General features: G+C 41.4%; 1 protein-coding gene across 5 annotated transcripts in view; it reads right to left on the bottom strand.

Annotated features, from left to right (window-relative positions):
* The window catches only part of POGZ (pogo transposable element derived with ZNF domain), a 69,872-nt gene that overhangs the window by 13,761 nt on the left and 34,825 nt on the right, over window positions 1-21,286 (bottom strand). For 2 of the 5 annotated variants that reach the window (XM_045295616.1, XM_004716626.2), the window contains 7 exons: window positions 17,758-17,933; window positions 12,967-13,075; window positions 11,466-11,756; window positions 11,167-11,385; window positions 10,271-10,377; window positions 9,304-9,641; window positions 8,351-8,505 (listed from right to left, as the gene is read on the bottom strand). In XM_045295616.1, the coding sequence (XP_045151551.1) occupies window positions 8,351-8,505; window positions 9,304-9,641; window positions 10,271-10,377; window positions 11,167-11,385; window positions 11,466-11,756; window positions 12,967-13,075; window positions 17,758-17,933 (1,395 nt within the window). The remainder of the gene's footprint in view (window positions 1-8,350; window positions 8,506-9,303; window positions 9,642-10,270; window positions 10,378-11,166; window positions 11,386-11,465; window positions 11,757-12,966; window positions 13,076-17,757; window positions 17,934-21,286) is intronic. The other 3 variants (XM_004716625.2, XM_045295618.1, XM_045295619.1) reach the window with 2 other exon arrangements.

Raw genomic sequence — 21,286 nt, 5'->3', positions numbered from 1 at the left:
CCTAGACGAGGACTACAGGAAAGAAAATGTGCACTACATCTTGTAAGAGGAATAAGGGTTTGCCAGACAGCGGAGCCGAGAGAACAGAAGACGCGAAGACCAGGAGGTATGAAGCAGATGATGTATTTGGGAGACAGTAAGCAGTACTGCACAACATTCTTTCCCCACTGCTCAACTTTCCTACAAGAGATTTCAGTTTTGATGTGGTTTTTAATACTCTAAGTCATTCTTATCTTGTGTGTTTTCCCTGGGAAGTCGCATTCAATCTCAAAGGCTGATCCTACAGTCTATATGCCAGCTCTATTGTCACACGTCGTCAATAGCAGCACTGTCACTAAGCAATTTCTAATGCTCAAATACCATACTAGGATTTTTTGCATTATCCCTTACCAAAGAAATTAGGAAGAGCTCTAGGTCCCTCGGAAGAGAAGCCTGGTGATCAAACACCTAATCTAACTCCAGCGACTGAGAAATCACTCACTAAAACCTCAAGGAGCCCAGTTCTCTGACGCATTTTGGGGGTGCCATAAGATAGCGTCCGCTAGAAACCAACTGGTATTTAAAGGAACCTTTGACACCTGCCCTATGAAAGACCCAATGTGACTAGAGGGAGAATTCATTAGATTCCCATAGTAGCTATACTATTATTTTCTCAAAAAATCCTTATGTTCCTCCCACTGTCACCACCCTCACCTCTGTGACATGTACATAGCCTTATGCTTTGAGAAAACAGATTCCTGCATGTTTTCCAAATTATGGAAGGATATATTCCTATTCCTCTTTTAGGCTCATCAACCTCATCACTCCATGTATTTTAAGACTCTGACAATCAATGAGTCCTCCCTCTCTTGAATCATTTCATCCACAATGGCACTTCTTCAATATGATTAAGTCCCCTAAGAAAGTCTTTCTTCAATTCAACTTCTTTCTTGGTGTACTATTCTTCTACTCTCCACCAATGCAAGAATTTTTTGAAACCAGAAGATAATCTGTATTTGTTACTTTTACTCGGGGTGCTAAGGAGAGGTGGATAATATGCCAGAAAGGACAATATATAGAAGTACAAGAAAAAGTATCTTAGGATACCCACTGTCATGGAATGAATTACATCCTCCTCACCTCCACCCCCAAATATGCATCAACATGGTTGGGCCTGCATTCTCAGTGATTTGGTAGTTAAGTAATGATGTAATGTGGCAGTTATGTAATGATCCCCAAGATGTGATCTGATGTGATAACCTAATGAGAGAATCAAGAGTGGGGTGTAACACCCTTAATCCTAATCACAAGGTTTATCTAACATAAGAGAAATTTCCCTGGGTTTGTAGTCTGCAATACTTTTTACCTTACAAGTGGTAAAAGGAGAAAGAAGCAAGCAGAAATAAGTGGGACCTACTTCCACCAAGAAAAAGTATGTCCTTTTGGACCTGGGGTCCACGTACTGAGGACTCCTAGACGACGCAAGGAAAGCTGATGCCAAGACACATAGACATCTCTAAGCAATCTGTAGGCTGCTGAAAAGAGACAAGGACCTTTCCCCAGAGCCAAAAGAACGAGGACGTCTTCTCCTACACCAGGCATGCTGAACTTGGACTTTTAGCCTTCTAAACTGTGAGAGAATAAATGTGCTTGTTAAAATCATTGGCTTGTATTGCTTCTGCTATAAAACCAAAGCCCAAACTCAGTGCCATCATCAATGCCGACTCATAGCAACCCTGTAGGGCATGGTAAAACTGCCCCTTGAGTTTCTGAGACTGTAACTTTTTTTTTATTTAATCATTTTATTGGGGGCTCATACAACTCTTATCACAATTCATCCATCCATCCATCGTGTCAAGCACATTTGTACATGTTGCCATCATCATTCTCAAAACATTTGCTTTCTACATGAGCCCTTAATATCAGCTCATTTCCCCTCCCCCATGAACCCTTGATAATTTATAAATTATTATTTTGTCATATCTTACACCATCCCATGTGTCCCTTCACCCACTTCTCTGCTGTCCGTCCCTCAAGAAGGAGGTTATATGTAGATCCTTGTAATCTGTTCTCCCTTTCTCCCTCACCTTCCCTCCACCCTCCAGGAGACTTTAACTCTTTATAAGAGTGGAAAGCTTTGTCTTTCTCCCAGCTGGTGGTTTTGAACTGCTGACCTTGGTTTTAGCAGCCCAACTAGTAACCACTACGATACTTACTGTGGAAACAGTCAGTCCTTTTTGAGTCCTGTACTCTTCTGAGACTCTAATGAAATGTATGCAACTATTGCCCTCAAATAAACAAAATAAAACACAAAGTTTGCATCTGACTTCAAGAAACGTTAAGCACCAAGCAGGTTACAGCCTCTAGCTGTTACCTCTATATGAGGTATCATAAAAAAATGAAAGTTGAAGCTTGTCAGGATTCCTTCTTGCTTGGATTCACAATCAATGCTCACCAGAGCAGACGACAGATCAAACAATGCATTACAATGACTTGGGGAAATCTGCTGCATAAGACCTCTTCAAAGTATTGAAAAGCAAGGGTGTTAATTTGAGGACTGAAATGCACCTGACTCAAGCCATGGTATTATTAATTATCTCATATGAATGTGAAAGTTGGACTTTGAATAAGGAAGCTCAAAGAACTGATGCATTGGGATTATGGTGTTAGTGAAGAATATCCAAATTACTAGACTGCCAAAAAGAACAAAACAAATCTGTCTTTGGAACAAATACAACCAGAGTGCTCCTTAGAGGCAAGGATGGTTGAGACTTCATCTCATGGACTTTGGGCATGTTATCAGGAAGAGACCAGTCCTTGGAGAAGGACATCATGTTTGTTAAAACAGCAGAGCAGAGATGAGGAAGACATTTGACAAGATGGACTGACAGAGGCTGCAACACGGCTCAAAGATACGAACAACTGTGAGGATGGCACAGGGCCAGACGGGTTTCGTTCTGTTGCACACAGGGTTACTATAATCGGAACTGACTCAACGGCACCTAACAACGTGACACACAGATTAAAAGATGATGAAACAGTAATAAGCACCTGTGGGAAAAAGTCCTAGAGCCACTCAAGCTCCTTGAAGTCATTGCCCTTAAACAGGATGAGGGGAAAGGTGATGCTGTGAAGACTACACTGGTACCACCATTAAATATAATGACCCATTGATGTTTTGGGGAATTATGAAAATGCCTGAGTATAAGATGATGTTAAGGATTTACAGTGTCTATCTAGGTAAGATAGGTGGGATAAACAATCTGGAGGAGAAAACAACGGGATCGATGGTTCCGGGGAGAAATGAGAGAGGGGGAGGCTGGGGAAAGGAAGGGAGGTGTCAACCAACCCAGGGACAAGGGAACAACCAGTGATCTAAAATCAAAAGCAAGGAGGAGGTGGGACTTGATCAAGGGCAATGTAGCCAAGAGGAATTACTGAAACCCAAATGAAGGCCTAACATGATAGTGGGACAAGAGGAAAGTAAAAGGAAACAGAGGAAAGAACTAAGAGGCAAAGGACATTTATAGAGGTCTAAATACAGGCATGTACATATGTAAATATATTTATATATGATGATGGGGAAATAGTTCTATGTACATATGCTAAGTATTAAGGTAACAGACAGACATTGGGCCTCTACTCATGTACTCCCTTAACGCAAGAACGCTTTGTTTGAAAAACCTGGCATTCCTTGATGCTCACCCTCCCGACTCAATTGCTGAAGACAAAGTGGGTACATAAGCAAATGTGGTGAAGAAAGCTGATGGTGCCCGACTATCAAAAGATATAGTGTCTGGGGTCTTAAGGCTTGAAGATAAACAAGCAGCCAAATAGATGAGAAGCAACAAAGCCCACATAGAAGAAGCACACCAGCCTGTGTATTATGAGGAGTCGATGGAATCAGATATAAGGCATCAAAGACCCAGAACAAAAAATCATATCAATGTAAATGAGGGTGGGTGGGTGCAGGATGGAGACCCAAAGCCCATCTGTAGACAATTGGACATCCCCTTACCAAAGGGTCACAAGGAAGAGACAAGCCAGTCAGGGTGCAGTATAGCACAGATGATTCCTCTAGTTCTTGAATGCTTCCTCCCCTCACTATCATGATCCCAATTCTACCTTACAAATCCGGCTAGATCAGAGCATGTACACTAGTACAGATCAGAGCTGAAAACAGCAGGAATCCAGGACAGATAAAACTCCTCAGGTCCAATAATGAGAGTAGAGATACCAGGAGTGTAAGGGGAATGTGGGGGGAGAAAAGGGCCACTGATCACAATGATATATCTAACCCTCTCCCAGGGGATGGACAACAGAAAGTGAGTGAAGGGAGATATTGGTCAGTTTAAGACATGAAAAAATAATAATTTATAAATTAGTAAGGGTTCATGAGGGAGGGAGAATAGAAGGAGGGGAAAAAATGAGGAGGTGATACCAAGGGCTCAAGTAGAAAGAAAATGTTTTGAAAATGATGATGGTCCCCCAATAAAATGATTTAAAATAAATAAATAGGAATGATGGCAACATGTGTACAAACGTCCTTGACACAATGGATGGATGTATGGATTGTGGTAAGAGCTGCACAAGCCCCCAATCAGATGCTTAAAAAATAAGGATTAGCAGTTCATTCTGTTAGGTCCTGACAAATGTAGTGGGGTACATATAGGAAAATGTCCTATGTTTGTGAAATACACACTGACGGAAACAGGAGTAAAATGTCAGCATGCCTGTAACTTATAAGAAAAACAAGTAATAAAACAAATGAAAAAAAAAAAGTGTTAAACCTAGATGCTGGACATTTTATGCCAAGGGAGTGGTCATCTGATATTATCTTCAAGACACTCGTGTTTAAAAATTCTCAAAATTAAAAAAGCAATTAGTCTCAAAACAGTAGGATTAAAAAATAAACTACACTCATGCAGAAGTTGTCAAGAGTGTGTTTAAACTATGGAATTATAAGAGATATATATATATTAATAAATAAAAATAAAAACCATAAAAAGTTGTCATGGGTTGCGCGCACATGCGCGCGCGCGCGCGCGCACACACACACACACACAGGAATTCAAGAATATAATTGATAAACACCAAAGAAAGGCATTTACTTGTCTAAGGCAACAATTATTACCCGTGTAAATTTTACATGATGAGGTACTAATTTTTTTTAACAAAGATAAAAGTGGGAAGCAAAGACAAACAGCAGTGAGGTCTTACATGGTCTCTCCATGAGGAAAAAGTTACCTTCCCTATATAGATTTGACATGGAAATGGAGTAACTAAATCTTCCCACAGGATTCTGTGTAAAATGTTCTCGTTGTGGGGTAGAGCTGAGTTTATTCTGGTGAAGAATCTGGGGGCCTACTTTAGATCAAGTTGGCCACTGTGCCATTTCATGGCAGTGTCATGAGCTTATACTTTATTGTCAAGTCTACTCCCAAATAATTAGTTCAAAGCTGTGCTGTCCAATATGACAGTCACTAGCCATATGTGGCTCCTGAACACTTAAAGTGTGGTAAGCCCAAAGTAAGACGTGCTAAGTACACTATATATATACACCAGATTTTTAACTGTCTGTATTTTGTAAACAAACAAAATATATCAATGAAATTTTGCATTTTGGTTATATGTTGAAATGATTCTATTGTGGACAGTGAGTTAACTAAAACATATTAGTAAAAATAGTTTCACCTGTTCCTTCTAACTATTTAAAAAGGCTACTAAAAAACATTAAATCAATGTGGCTTACACCATATATATCTACTGATCATAGCTGGTCTAAACCAATGATAACAATTCCATTCTCCTAGGCACTAACTTATTTAAGAATGAGTTTATGACCCAATTGTTGCCAAGGAGATATAAGGGGAAACCTTTCATCAGCTGTGAGAAAACAGATTCTTGTCAGAACCAGGAAGATCCAGTCTCCTCTTCTGGACAATATTGTGTCTGCATGGAATGCCTTAGATCAGTGGTTCTCAACCTGTGGGTCGCGACCCATTTGAGGGTCAAACAACCCTTTCTCAGGGGTTGCCCGATTCATAACAGTAGCAAAATTTTAGTGATGAAGTAGCAACGAGAATAATTTTATGGTTGGGGGCATCACCACAATATGAAGAACTGTATTAAAGGGTCGCGGCATTAGGAAGGTTGAGAACCACTGCCTTAGAATAATATAATCCTTGCTATGAGGATTATTGAAAAGCTGAAATCATGGGAGTGAAGCCTACTCTACTTATAGATTAAATGGCAATAGATGTCCTTACTGTTTAACTACTTCTCAGTCCTTTTAATCAAGGTTTTAAATTTGCAGCAAAAGCACCCAGAGTTTTCTTCTATTGTTTTCTATCATCTTTTCTTACTACTTTCCATCCATCCACATCTTTCTTGCACTTAAAAGACCCAATTTGCCTCACTTCTCTGTGAAACGTGGCTCTAAGGAGCTTTTCCCTTCTCTGAATGCATCACACAATTTTGGTATTTATAATAATACAGTCTGTGGAAAAGATAATGGAACTTGTCCACAAAAGTTTTAAAGCCCTCCCTTATATTGTCTTGTTTGCACATCTTCCTGTTTGTCTCCAAAACAAAACTGGTAATATCTGGCCTTTCCTCCTAAGAGCCATCTCAGACAGAAAATCAAAAGAACATGTTCCACATCTGTCTGAAGTGGTGGAGACCCCGACCAGAGGAACCAGAGATTGTGGCACAGAGACTAAGGGACAGAGCAAGAGAAGTAGCACCAAGATTATGGGGCTGTGAGGCACCAGATCCGTGGGTGGGCTTCTGGTCCATGGAGGAGAAGCCAAGGGACCATATGGCTGAGATGCTAAGATGCCAGAGAGAAGTGGCTGCTGGCTAAGGAGAGGTTTGGCTGTGGACCAATGACTGCACCCTTCCTGTTCACTGACCCTGACTTGTGGCCAGGATTTATTAATTTTTCTCATAAGCTACTTCAATTATGGAAAACAAAACAAAACTTAACAAAAGTGACCCCCTAATGGGACAATCCAGTCAACAGGCATAAAGTTGATGCTCTACCTCCTCGCAGTGAGTAGTGACTTCAATCTTAAACGCTTACAAGCAGCTTTTAGTCTCTGCCTTGTCTCTATTTGTCCAGAAAAAAAAGAGACAGACGCAAATCCAGCATCAGAGAAAGAACTGGACACAAGCCTTACTGCCTCCATGAAGCACGACCTCTGCTTCCTTGAGACCACCAGGAGTGGAGCTGACCCAGCTACCACTCCCAAAGGCTCTCCTCAAGGGCACAAGAAACAGATGCCAACAGAGAAGAAGAAAAATGTGAAGATCTTCAAATTCTCAAAAGCATTCAGCCTTACTGGCTCTACTATGACTGGAGGAGGCCCTGAGATCATTATTCTAATTTATTCTTTAAATCTGAGATCAAAATTATACCCTGAAGTCAGTTTTAAAATAAGTAACAGATTAGGTCCAAAAGCAGAGATGATCACTTTTAAATATGTTTGTGTGTTTTTTAAAAATCTCTACAAAAGACTACATAGACAACAGCAATTTTAAACCACAGACAACAAGGTTGGAAGACAGGAAGTTTAGGTCAATGGGAGTGAAACAATTAGAACAGAAGTGACAAGGATGTTGACACATGTAAGGAATATAATCAGTATCACTGATTGTTATGTCTAGAAACTGAATAAAAGTGGGTTTTGCTGTGTACTATTTTCATCAAAAATAAAATAAAGCAAAACCTCAGAGTAATAAAAAATTCAAAATAAACGACCACCACAACAAAACGTTCTTAAGACCCCTTAAAGGAATCAGAAATAGTCTATAGAGGATGGAGCTCAAACCCTCATTGGTCACATTTTATTAATTGTTTGCTCTTAAACAAATGATGTCACTTCTCATAGCTTGTGGTTTCCTCACCTGTGTAAGATGAACACTGTAGATAACATTGGACCTCACCTTATACTTCATCAAAATTAAGTGATATGCAAAGCACACTCTTAGTGGCAAAGTTCTTCATAACCAAATTCTCTTTATTCTACATAAAGCCTATCAGGGTACTAACTAAAGTGGGGGTCCACGTGTAGATGTCTGCTCCCTCTACAAAAGGATCAAAGGGTCCAGGTGATGAATCTATTTTTCTCTCTCTAAAGCAGCCCTCAACCAAAGTCTCTAATAATTCAGGCTCAATCCATGCTTGAACAGAAGTCAAGCTTGTCAGAAAGTACAGACGTACAATAAGGAACTGGCTACTAATACGGAAAGTCCTACAATGTGACTTACAGATAAATCAATGTAATGCGTCCCAGGCTCCTACTAAGACTATTGGATTCAGGGTGAAAAGCAAGATATACGCCTAGAGTTTGAGAATTTCCAAACTTACTAGTTGATTCATAGGGACTATGAACGTTTTCCAAGTGGCACTGAAGCTGGAACGGCGTAGAAAACTGGCGATAACAGTGTTGGCAGATGGTGTGCCCATCCACCTCACCATTCTGCTGATCCAGTTCTACGTGGTGCTTCATATGGTTCATGAATCTGCATAGCATGGCACAAACATAAAGTACAAAACACATTAAAATCACCAGTCTTTGATACAGACAACAGCAGAGCCACAGAACAGATTCTCTGCCCTTCTTCCTCTCCAACTCTTGGCCATTTCTTCTGTCTGGAACAGTCCTTTGCTGAGGCTAGAAAACACCACCACAATCAACAAACTCACTGTCATCAAGGCAATTCTGACTCAAGGCGACAAGACAGGACAGGGTAGAACTGCCCCTGCAACTCCTGGCGAGAGTAGAAAGCCACATCTTTCTACCGAGGAGCAGCTGGTGGTTTTGAATTACTGACCTCGCAGTTAGCAGCCCAACACACAACCATTATGCCACAGGGTTCAAAAAAACCCAATAGGTTCTACAAATAGCAGGAGCTCCATGACAGCTGATGAACTGATCTTCTTCACTCAACCCAAAGTTGTTGCTGGAAGCCATGCAGCCCAGCATGACCCCAAGTGATGCTGTGTGACAGAGAAGAGCTGTCCCATAGAAGAAACAGATCACCATGGCCTTCCACCTTCCACTGAGCCGCTGGGTGGCTGCACCACTACAGATGGCTAGTGTTCAACCATCTGTACCATCAAGAGTCCGTAACCCAAAGTTATCTTTTGTATATTACCACAATACTTTTAGGAGTAGTTATTAATATAATAATGTCTTCCCCAACACTGGACAAGCACTACGACTATTCTCCAAAGAGAAACACTTGCTAAATAACAGAGTTCTGCCTTCTCTTGTCCAAGGTAACAAGCAGCCTCCAAGGTTGTTCACTAGCACTTACCGAATGTTGTTTTTCAGCCTTTTGGTACAGTGCGGGCATCGGAAAGATGTGGCGACCTTAGGGAAATTTGTGAGCTGGGCTACTTTGCCACTATCCCGTCCATAGTAGAAGTCATCAACTAACATAATGAGCTTGGTCTGGACCGCATCACCCACATTTTCATTTGGCTCTGGTGCTTTGGTAGGTGGTGACAGAGTAGGAATAGGAGTAGAAGATGGTGTAGACGCAACAGGAGCAGCTTTATCAGGGGATGGAGGCTTTGCTGCTGATGGGACACTGGGTTCTGAGTCCAGAGACTTTCCTTTCTTCAAGTATTCAACCATTTCTGGGCAACAGTACTGCAGAGAAAGAAGACATTTGATCAATTTTGGAGCTAGGTGCTGCAAACTTCCCAGCTTCACTGATGTCCTTTGGCAACAGTTGGGCTTTCGGTCTTCCTAGCCGGGTCTCACCCATTTGTTGTCTACAGTGGATCTAGGTGTCACTCCTTTGCTAGCAAGCCCCTTACCTTGTACTTCTTCCTACCTGTCTTAGAATCCATTAACTACTCACTCACATAATTTGGGTCTGGTCTTCCTGGTAAGAGGAATGTATAATCTTTACATCTCTACTAATACCAAAAATCTTTTCAAAGCTAGGGAATGGGGAGCAGCTCCTGATTATTGAGCAACAGGACACACAGAAAGTTAACGGAGGCCAATTTGCTTGAGTTCTTCTTACCCACCACACCTGACACCTGTCCTCTTGTGAAGTTTCAAAATCTACAGCTAAGGAAGGACATACATCTTTACGTGTGCTCCCCCACATCCCACACCAACTAATGCCTTCCTAACAGGCCCAAACAGAGATAAACCTTGAAAAACCTTCCATGTAATTTCAGAGCCCCGCCTCACAAGCCCCCACTGAAAAGGTAGAGTACAGCAGAAGTCACATAAGCTGGATCCTAGGCACTGGTGGTATCACTTACACACATGTGACCTCTCAACGCTTCAGTAATACGGAACTGAGTTTTACACCGGGGACAGGCTTTCCGTCCACCATCTTGGAGATCAAACACTGGAATGGGAGAGGTCACTAAAAGAAGTGAGAAGCATTAATTAGTGAGACAATAGTGGAAAAGGTAACTGACTTAACTGGAAAATGATTACACACTTCCTGTCAGGTCTATCAAGGGGTACATAAAGCATATCAAGGTAGAAGCACTAGAGCTCACCATGTTTAAGGTACATTCCTTTACCCATCTTTTAACTGTAGGCCAGTGATGGGCAAGTCACAGCGTGAAGGCCTCATCTAGCCAGTCATCTGCTTCTGTATCATTAAGAGTAGTTTGCATATTTTTAAATAATTTAAATAACCTCAAAAGATTAAACTTTTGTGACACATGAAAGTTGTTATTAAACAAATGAAAACTTCAGAGCCCACTAACAATACCGTTTGAGTGGAGGACAGCCATCAGGGCAGAGTTGAATAGCTCAAACAGACCATATCGTCCACAAAATTTCAAATATTTTCTCATGCTTTATAGAAAAAAGTTTGTCAACCTGCTCTAGACTACTGAGAATCTTCATGCTCCTCGTGTTCTCCATCTGAAAGCTTCTCTATCAAACACTCCTTAAACTGTGTTCAAAAAAGCCACCTCCACCATGAAACATCCTTGATTATCCCACCCATCATTAATTAATCCCCAAAGCATAATTACATTGTAATTTTTAAAATTTGTAGCTGATTTGCTTAAGTCTTTCACAAGTGGTTGTCCCCTTTAGTACACTAAAATCTCCTGTAAAAGTAGACGGTAGCGACTATATTTTTGACAACAAATATTTTATTGTTTCTGAATGACTGCCTGCTCAGTCTTCCAAGTACCTTTCATTGAGGACTCAGGTCCACTGGTTCTTTGAGAGGCATGAGCTGGGCTGCTGTTGGATACCACCATTGGCCCAGGACTCTGGCCCAGGGAAGGGATGGTGTTAAGTGTATTCACCAGTTTGGCTACTTCATTGCTATTTTCACCTGTAACCCCAGGTCTCTTGACAGTAACAAAGCTGGCAATGCTCACTGCAGGTGGAGAGGGGAAGGAAGGAGCTATGTTGACCAAGTGATAATCATCCGTTCTCTCCCCACCACCCATCCCCAGCTATGCCATCTCCCATCCCAAACCTCACCTAGCTTGGGATTCGGGGTCTGGTTGGACTGGCCTGGAGGCTGAACAGCTAGTTGCCCCAATGAGGTCGGCTGTGTGGCAGTGGGAGTGGTGGAGGTGCTGGGAGTGGACTTGGTCTGCTGGGATTGGGACTGTGGGACGGTGCTTCGAATGGTGAGAGTGGCTGGGATGACGGTGGTGAAAGTATTGGTGGTAGGTCGCACAGGCATTGTGGAGCCTGGCCTCACTGGGGTCATCTGAGAGAACACTTGTGGGACTCCAACTGTTGGCTTAACAAACTGGGTACCTGGGGCTTCAAAAGAAAGACAAAGAAAAGTACCAAGGCTTGGTCAATGAGCTCATCTATAATAAATATATCCTCCCTTACTTTACTGGAAATACTGGAACAGGAAAAGTTCCTTTCCCCAATCTGGTGATGACCAGAGGTTAAGAAGAGTAGTACAGATTCTGAAGTCCTAAAAAGCAACGTGACTAAGCAGATAAATTTACACTAAATCATGAATCGGCTTGAAAAATGTCAAAATTCAAGAAGATTCCTCATTCCTTCTCAAACACCTTACCCACACTGCCTTTTCTATTCTAAGAATACAATCAAGAGTCTCTTGACCTTGGTGTTAAAAGAGAAAGTTGATACAGGTTGGGAGTCAAAGGGCAGATGTTGCTCTAAAAAAGAAACCCTTCTTTTTCAGTATACTAAAGCTGTATTCCATTCTCTCTAACATAAACCCAAACTGACTATGCATGCCATTAGAATGCCCCAAAGGAGAATGTCTCCTGGCTCATCTATACATAATTCCACTGAGAAATATTTAAGAAATATTAGAACTCAGTACAGTAAGTTATTCAGAATAAAGGCCAAAAAAGCCCTGTGAACCCTGACAACAAAAAACAAAAAAATCTGAAGAATGAGTTACAAAAGCATCCTAAAAACTGCAGAGACAGTCCTGTTTGCACTGCAATTGTGGTAAATTCAGATACAAAATAAAGAACTGAAAAGTATAAAATTTTTTTAATTATAGTTTGACTCATGCCTTAAAAAACACCCATAAAAACAAAAACAAAAACCATCATTAATTGGCAACATCCACATAGTTTATCATTTGGTTAATTATTTATCACATATAAAATCTAATCCCACAATTCAAATGGGTAATCATATGAAATTAAGAAATCTAGGCGGTCTGTAATAATATTCCTGAAGGGAAACTAACTTCATGGCTGACTGAAACACCAGACACAGACAAATGACTAGAGAGCCCTGGTTCACTATGCCAGGAAGGATAATGAAAAAAGTTTAAAATAGTAATTGATAAAATCCCAATGCTGGCCAATGGTTACAGACTTTTAAAAATTTGAGCTTAAGTTGGTAAGATTTTTATATGTTTAGATTGCTTTTATATGTTTAGATTAATGACATTTTTCAAAAAGACCTAGAATACTTTGAAACAACCCCAAACTTCTGGCTGCCATTTTATGACAAATGGATAGACAGTTCTCCTTACCTGGGACTAGAGTAATTGGTCTAACCGTTTGGCCTTGCTGTACGTTCAGCACAATCCCCACCTGATTCATTGCATTTTGTACAGGCCGGACATTCCTTACGGGAAATCCCTGTATTGAAAAGCAAAATGACCTTTAACACGGACACCAGCTAACACTAGCAGAAACTGCAGTATGACCTACAGCCAACAACAACAACAAAAAGCACATTCTTTGTGGTCCTTTCTCTAGAGTTATAACTTCTAGAGGGCTGAGATTGAGGTTTTTTTAAAAAATTTTATTCTTAGTGACAAAATATTTCAAGTCTAATGCTTCATCCTACACTTGGGCCATGCTGTGCTTCGGTGACTAGAATAAGTGAGGCCAAGGCATGCTAGATGCCCCTTGGAGTCCCAGGAGTATCCATTCGTATAATGACTATTTACAATGGAACAGAGACTTGAATAATTTCTCTAAAGAAAAGATAACTTCCTGTTGGGACTGGGTGAGGGCAGTCCTTCCTTTCTTCAATTATTTGTTTGCACATAGGACATAGACATACTAGGGTGTTTCAAAAAGTTTGTGGAAAATTGAATAAAAGGATAATGAGTATTTTGCATTAGCTGTCTGAAACCCCCTCATACCCTAAGAAAACTTTACTTGCAATGTATCTGTCACTATGGCCTTAGTAGCTGATACTGCTGAAGGAATGAGTCTCAACAGAAACCCTGGCTAAAGTTGTTTCACATAATGGAATGCGAAACAGAGCAGCCTTGACTTCCTCATGGCTCAACAAGCTATGAGTTTGTTACTGCTAAATGCCTCTTGTTTTTCACAGATAAATACCTCTGAGAAACAGCAAGACATTACTAAAACACCTCAAAAGGCCACCTGAGTTATGTAACGCATCCCTCCATGATCATACGTTTTTGATATTTTTATTTGGTTTCCTGGACCTTGAATATGCTTTTATACTAGCCAACCTACTACTTTCAATCATTGTGATGGTTATTACAAAACAAGGGGGGAAAGTATTGTTTTTAAAAAGCCCATTGTTAAGCTGATTCCTGCTCATAGCGACCCTGTACAGGGTTTCTGAGGCTGCAAATCTTTATGGGGACAGTCTCATCTTTTTTCCTGTGGAGCCAATGGTGGTTTTGAATGACGGGTCTTACAGCGAGCAGTGCAATGTTCCCCTGACAACACCACTGGGCTTGTTAAATGTACTATGTATTCTGTTCTCCATGCTACAGTCAACACTGGAGACATCTAATTATGTAAAGAAACATGCATTTAAAGAAAACGAATTTTGCTGAGAATGAATAGTTCTGGGATCAGATCTTTAGGAATGCCAAGCTGGTCCTCTAATGTAGCCCTGTTTTTTTTTCCTTTTCTTTTCTTTAATCATTTTACTGGGGGCTCATACAACTCTTATCACAATCCATACATACATCAATTATATAAAGCACTTTTGTATGTTACCCTCATCAGTCTCAAAACATATTTGCTCTCCACTTAAGACGCTGGCATCAGCTCATTTTTTCATGCTCCCACCTCCCTCATGAACCCTTGATAATTTATAAATTATTATTTTGTCATATCTTACACTGTCCGACATCTCCCTTTTCTGTTGTCCGTCCCAGGGAGGAGGTTATATGTAGATCCTAATAATCGGTTCCCCCTCTCTACCCCACCCTCTCGGTATCACCACTCTCACCACTGGTCCTGAAGGGATCGTCCGTCCTAGATTCCATGTGTTTCCAGTTCCTATCTGTACCAGTGTACATCCTGTGGTCTAGCCAGATTTGTAAGGTAGAATTGGGATCATGATAGTGGGGGGAGGAAGCATTTAGGAACTAGAGGAAAGTTGTATGTTTCATCATTGTGTAGCCATTTTTCAAACCCTTCCCCAGTGAGAGCCAACCGTCTCACCCTGAAGATGAGGTCGGAAAGTACAGCAAGGTATGGTGCCTGGTCGCCTCTAATAATAGTTTTAAAACTGAAATAGAGATTCTCTGATCCTCCTTGTACAACAGGCAGCAGCATCTTCTCATGCCCTCTAAGCTACATCCCTGAGACATAATGGTGAAGGTCAGAATAAACAGATTGGGCCACCCTGGGCACTTAGTCACCAGGGCTGCTTTCAACTGTGGCCAAGTGGGTGCTGTTGTCATCAATGACTCCCTCATTAACTTGGACTACATCGTCTGTATCTTCCAGTGTGATTCCACCCATGGTAAGTTCAATGGCACCATCCAGGCTAAGAATGTGAAGCTTGTCATTCATGGGACGTCCACCTCCATCTTCCAGGGGCAAGATCCCACCAATATCAAGCGGGGTGAAGCTGGTTCCTAAACATATCATAGAGTCCACTGGTGTCTTCACAACCACAGAGCAGGCTGGGCCTCACTTGAACGGTAGTACTAAAAGGGTAGTCATCTCTGCCCCTTCTGCCGATGCCCCATGTTTGTGATGGACATGAACCACGAGAAGGCTTGTCAGCAATGCCTCCTGCACCACCACCTGCGTGGGCCCGCTGGCCAAGGTCATCCATGACAACTTCAGCATCATGGAGGCACTCATGACCACAGTCCACGCCATCACTGCCAGCCAGAAGACCAGGGGTTGAAAAGCAGGGCTACATTAGAGGACCAGTTTGGCGTTCCTAAAGATCTGATGCAGAACTCTTCATTCTCAGCAAAATTAGTTTCCTTTAAATGCATGTTTCGTTACATAATTAGATGTCTCCAGTGTTGACTGTAGCAAAGCAGAACAGAATACATAACGGCCCCTCTGGGAAACTCTGGTGGGATGGCCACGGCCCTGCCTAGAACTTCATCCCTGCATCTACTGGCATTGCGAAGGTTATCCTGGAGCTGAATGGGAAACTCATTGGCATGGCTCTCTGTGTCCCCACCCTGCCGTTTGGAGCAAGCTGCCAAGTACGATGACATCAAGAAGGTGGTGAAGCAGGTGTCAGATGGTCCCCTAACAGGCATCCTGGGCTACACTGTGACTTCAACTGTGGCACCCACTCTTCCACCTTGGATGCTGGGGCTGGCATTGCCCTCCATGACCACTTGGTCAAGCTCACTTCCTGGTCTGACAATAGATTTGGCTACGGCAGCCTTTCGGTCCACATGGCCTCCAAGGAAGAAGTCCCCCCTGGGCCCCTGGGCCCTTGGCCCCCCAGCAACAGCACTAGAGGAAGAGAGAGGCCTTCAGCTGCTGGGCAGTCTTGGCCCCAATTGATTCCCCCAACACACTGAGAATATCCCATTATCCAGAGTTTCCACCCAGACCCCTGAAGAAGGGGAGGAGCTGAGAGAACCCAACTTGTCAGGTACCGTCAATAAAGGTCACTACACACAGGCAAAAAAAAAAAAAAACCCCAAACAAACCTTCAAACAGAGAAGCCATTCTCCAAATAAACCCTTACAGAAGATGGTCTGGTTCCTCTGTGGGTGATATACACCTCCTACTACTGGCTTGATCAAAAGGGGCAAATATATAAGTGCCCTGCAAATGGAGGTACCTGGCCTGACTAAAGTGGCCACTCTACATCCAAATTAAACTCCATTTTAAATCAAACTGCAGCTTGAAATAAAATCTCTGCTTTTGCTTCTCTAAAGAGACTATTCTTATTTAAGTTTAACTGTTTGTATTCCTAAAAGGTCAAGGAACAATACTTTAGTTTGTGCAAGGAATTGTTTGTTAAAAGATGTGTACTGAATTTGTGCAGCTTCATCCAAGAAGAATGCCTTGGCCAACCTGTTCCAGGAGGTTAGGAAATAAAAATGACCTTGTTAAGAAGTACTGTGATTTCACAATCCCTCTTAGTTTTTGTCATGCACTCCCCCCTTTGTAGTCCCTTGTATACTTCACCTGATAAAAACTTCATCTCCTTCTTGCAATTCAGAAGGCTATAGTACCCTGCCTGGGTGCTAATGTGTCTTCCCCAAATTCATCAATCTCTCCTCTACTTTTTAATAAAAACCCGGCTTTCACTTTCTAAAACGGGAGGGTGGGGGGATGACACGGAAGACTTGGGAGTGATTCAACATATAAAATAAGAAATTATTTCCAAAGCCTACTTCAAAAGCCATACATAAACTTCTGGCAGATTTACAACTGAATAATTTGTAAATCATGAGACCACAAACAAAGTGAAGCACTTGCCTTTATATTCCACATTCATAACAAGGCTTTCAATTTACCACATCAAATATCAAAGAACACCTTCTTTCTCTTCCAAAAATCTTAATGTCATCAAGTAGATGCTGACTCACAGTGACCCTTCAGGACAGAGCAGATCTGCCCCTGTGAGTTTCCAAGACTGTAAGTAAATATCTATGGGAGTAGAAAGCCTCATCTTTTTCCCAAAGATATCCGCACACTTTATCAATTTCATACACATACCTCCAACAGTCAACTAACTCACCCTGTATTAAGAAAAATGCTCAAGCAAAGGGTTGAAATGGGAAAGGTTTCCTAATCCCAGCGTTCCCACTAATGTGTGCCCAGACCTCAATGAAATCACTGAACATCCCTCCTCAGAGGTGGGAAGAAGACATGGCCCAGTGGTGATGCTATGTTGGGCTTTCTACAGACATCAGCTTCAAATTACAAAACTGCACACAAGAAAACCAGGTCAAAAAGACTGGACTTCAAGCGATTTCGAATGATGCCAAAGACCTTGTCTAAATCACAGCCTCCAAAGGTTTACATAGCTTTTGCTCCTCCTCCTCCTCCTCCTCCTCCTCCTCCTCCTCCTCCTCTACCATACCCAGAATTCCTCTCCAGTCCTAACTCACCTGTGTAGTGATGAATATTGGTTGTGAGGCCACAGAGGAACTAGTCACATGATTGGCATTCTGCATGACCTGGACAGGCCTCAATACTGGTTGAGTAACCATTGTTCCCAGACCCGGGGCCGGGTTCTGGGTCAGTATGAGCGGCTGTCCACCTTGCTGGACCAAAGGATTGCCAGCTAAAGGATAAAAGGAAGAAGAAAATAAAAAAGAGTGTAAGAGAAAATGTAAAATTCGCATTTCATAAGAAGCATTCTGGTCTTAGAAAAGAACTGGTGTTCCAGGTAACTAAATAGCCAAGATTGTCACTCACCTCAGGCTTGATGCCACCAAACTCACCACAATTTTCAGCTTTACCCACATCTACAACTAACAGAAAAAGCAGAGAGGTGGGGCAGGTTCACGAAGCTCTCACCCATGTCTTAAATAGGGACGAAGCACACATCCAGACTTCTATCTGGCTATCACCTGATGATTGAAGTGGCTACAGAGGATGTCCTCATACCAAATCAGTAGATGGAAAGCACAAGTACTTTTCCATTTTAGGAAGGTCTACTTTGTCAGTGTAGCTTTGTTGTCAGCGAATCCATCTTAACCTTTTCGAAAAAGTACTACTGGTGAATACCGGTGCACATCAACTGAGCAAGTACACGAATCTGAAGAACAGCAACTCTTCCCAGTGAGCCAAATCTGAGAAGAGCAACCCCAAGTGGTCTTTGTGAAGGCTCGGGAATCCCGTACCTTTATGTCACTGGGCCTGCTACGCTAACGCATACCAAGTGAAGATAGTGTGATTGCAGGTGATGACTTATAAGGGAGTAAATATTAATAAGGTGGCCTAACGATTACTAAAAGCATTTAAGTTCTGATGGTAGTTAAAAGTTATATATAGAATTATTTTTTACAATTCACTTGGTTAAAGGTCATCATCAGTACCAAATTCCTTGATTTACAAAGACTCAAAACCAGATAGGAATTCTCCAAAAGCCAATATATCTCACTTTTTACCCCAAATAACCAGGATGGGGTGGGTACAATCAGTTGATAAGTTAGAGTCACACTGCAGTTACTACAAAACTAGACGACCAAGCAAAAACGAAATCCACTATCTTCAAGTCAGAGACCCCGAGGCTGTAAATCTTCATAGGAGCAGACAGCTTCTTCTTTCTCCAGGGGAGCAGCTGGCAGGTTTGAACTGCCGACTCTACTGTTAACCCCAACGCACCACCAAAGTTCCTTAGGCTACTAATGACCCCCACTCTCATGGAAAATGAAGTTTATAAGAAGGCTAGAAAACCTCAGTTACTGAGCCAGCAGACTAAGGACTATAGACATTGACAGATAACAAGTCCTATCTATAGTAATTATACAGGTAATTTGACTGCTTTAAATTTTTTAAAGTGTTTTATTATATAGAAGTTCAAATGTGTATAAAAACAGAATAATTTAACGAAACCCCATATGCTCATCACCATGCTTCATTAATCAGCAACTGATGGCCAAACTTGTTTCATTCCTTTACCCCCACCTGTATTATTTTGAAACAAGTTCTGAGTTATATAATTTCATCTGCAAATCTATTTTAAAATGCAGCTCTAACAGATAAGTAGTAAACCAAACAAAATGCCCAAAGCATACCACCATTAGAGGATAAAAGAAAAAATCACAATTATTTAACCAACCCTCTGCCTCTCGGTTGACTCTCAAATTAAGTAGCAGGGACTTGCAGCTAGAAATGGATCTGAAACCAGGAGGGGAGGAGGGGTTTCAGCAGCTGCTCTAACAACTTGTTTGCTTTACAAATCTAAAGAGGCTTTAACTTTTTCTACATCGTTTTAAGTTTACTTTAAAACAGAAAAGTCAGTTGCCTTCAAGTCAATTCTGACTTCCGGTGACTCCCGTTTTCGCTGGCTGTAAACTTTTGGAAGCAGACCACCAAGGTCTCTCTCTGAGTTGCCTGTTACATACCCTTGAACCCCAAAGAGCGGAGCACATGATAGGAGCTGCAAATCCTAATTAGTAATAAGAAATGCACATTACATGCACCTGCTCTACAGCTCAAAAAATAAGCACATGAAGTGTTTGTCATTCTCCTTTTTTCTAGTGTAAATATGTAATTTCTAAGTGTTGAATCACCATAGGGTCACTATCAGTTGCAATCAATCGTAGTGAGCTTTTTCAAAGAATTGAGTTGTGGACTTGAAGGACATAAAATAGTTTCAATATTTTATTCCTGAAACTTTCTTAAAAGCAAAACAGAAAATGTTAAGCTGCATACAGATTATCCTTCAAGGGGACATTTTTGTTTTGTTTTTAAGTGAACACAAGGCTTGACAACCATCACCAATACCTGATACCACAGCTTCATCACCCCCCAAACAAACCCTGTATCCATTAACACTCATTCCCCATGCCTGCTGGCAATCAATATTACTTTGTTTCTGGTTTTGTCTATTCTGTGCATTTCATATAAATGAAATTACATGCTATGTGGCCCTTTGTGACTTTGTTTATGTTACATGATGTCTTTAAGGCTGATACTATGTCTCAGTATCTCATTCCCTTTTAATCATGGTAAGTATATAACAAAATATTAGACATTTCAACAATTTTCACACACATAATTCAGTGTCACGGATTCCATTATCATGTGCAGCCATCACCACTATTCTTTTTCAAATGGTCTGACTACCACTAACAGAAATTCAGTGCTCCCGACATGCTCACTCCCACTTTCCTCCCTTAGCCATTAAATTTTGGTCTCTATACATTTGCCTAATACATATTAAGTGGAATCATTCAGTGTCTTTTTGTGACTGACTCAAGGTTCATCCATGGTGTAGCAAGTACCAGTACTTAACTTCTCTTCATGGCTGAGTAATATTCTATTGTATATTTGTACATTTTATTTACCCATTCACCTATTGTTCCTACCTTTATGCTATTGTGTGTGCTGCTAGAGTGAACACTGGTGTACATTATCTTTTTGAAATGCTGCTTTCAGTTGTTTGGAGTATATACCTAAGGCTTGGGATTGCTGGTTTCTAAGTAGTTCTATGCTGAACTTTTTGAGGAAGCATCAAGCTGTTGTCCAAGCTGTGGTACATTTTGCACTCCCTTCAGCAATGGATGAGGGTGTCAATTTCCCCACATCCTTGCAAACATTTAAAAAAAATAGTGTTCTTGGCATGTAATTCACTAATAATAGTTCAATCATATTAACATTTTTTTCAATCTTAGCTATCGTACTGGGTGTGAAGTAGTATCTCATTGCGGGTTGTGATTCCTTTCTCTCTAATGACTATCAAAGGAACGCTGGTGACCTGTCGGGCAAGTAACTGAACTGCTGTGAGGCTGGAACTTCAAATTCAACAGCAGCTCCAAGGGAGAGGGATGAGTCTGTCTGCTCCCATGAAGATTTACAGCTTTGAAAATACTATACAGGGTCACTATAAAACACTCTGAGCCAGAATCAACTCAATAGCAGTTGGTAACAATTTCTGACAAGGAGTCCTGGTGGTGCTGTTGGGCA

Source organism: Echinops telfairi, unplaced genomic scaffold (assembly GCF_000313985.2).
Source record: "Echinops telfairi isolate 266 unplaced genomic scaffold, ASM31398v2 ScPeMD7_5805;HRSCAF=6673, whole genome shotgun sequence".
Lineage (NCBI taxonomy): Eukaryota > Metazoa > Chordata > Mammalia > Afrosoricida > Tenrecidae > Echinops > Echinops telfairi.
This window is presented reverse-complemented; position numbering and strand designations above follow the sequence as displayed.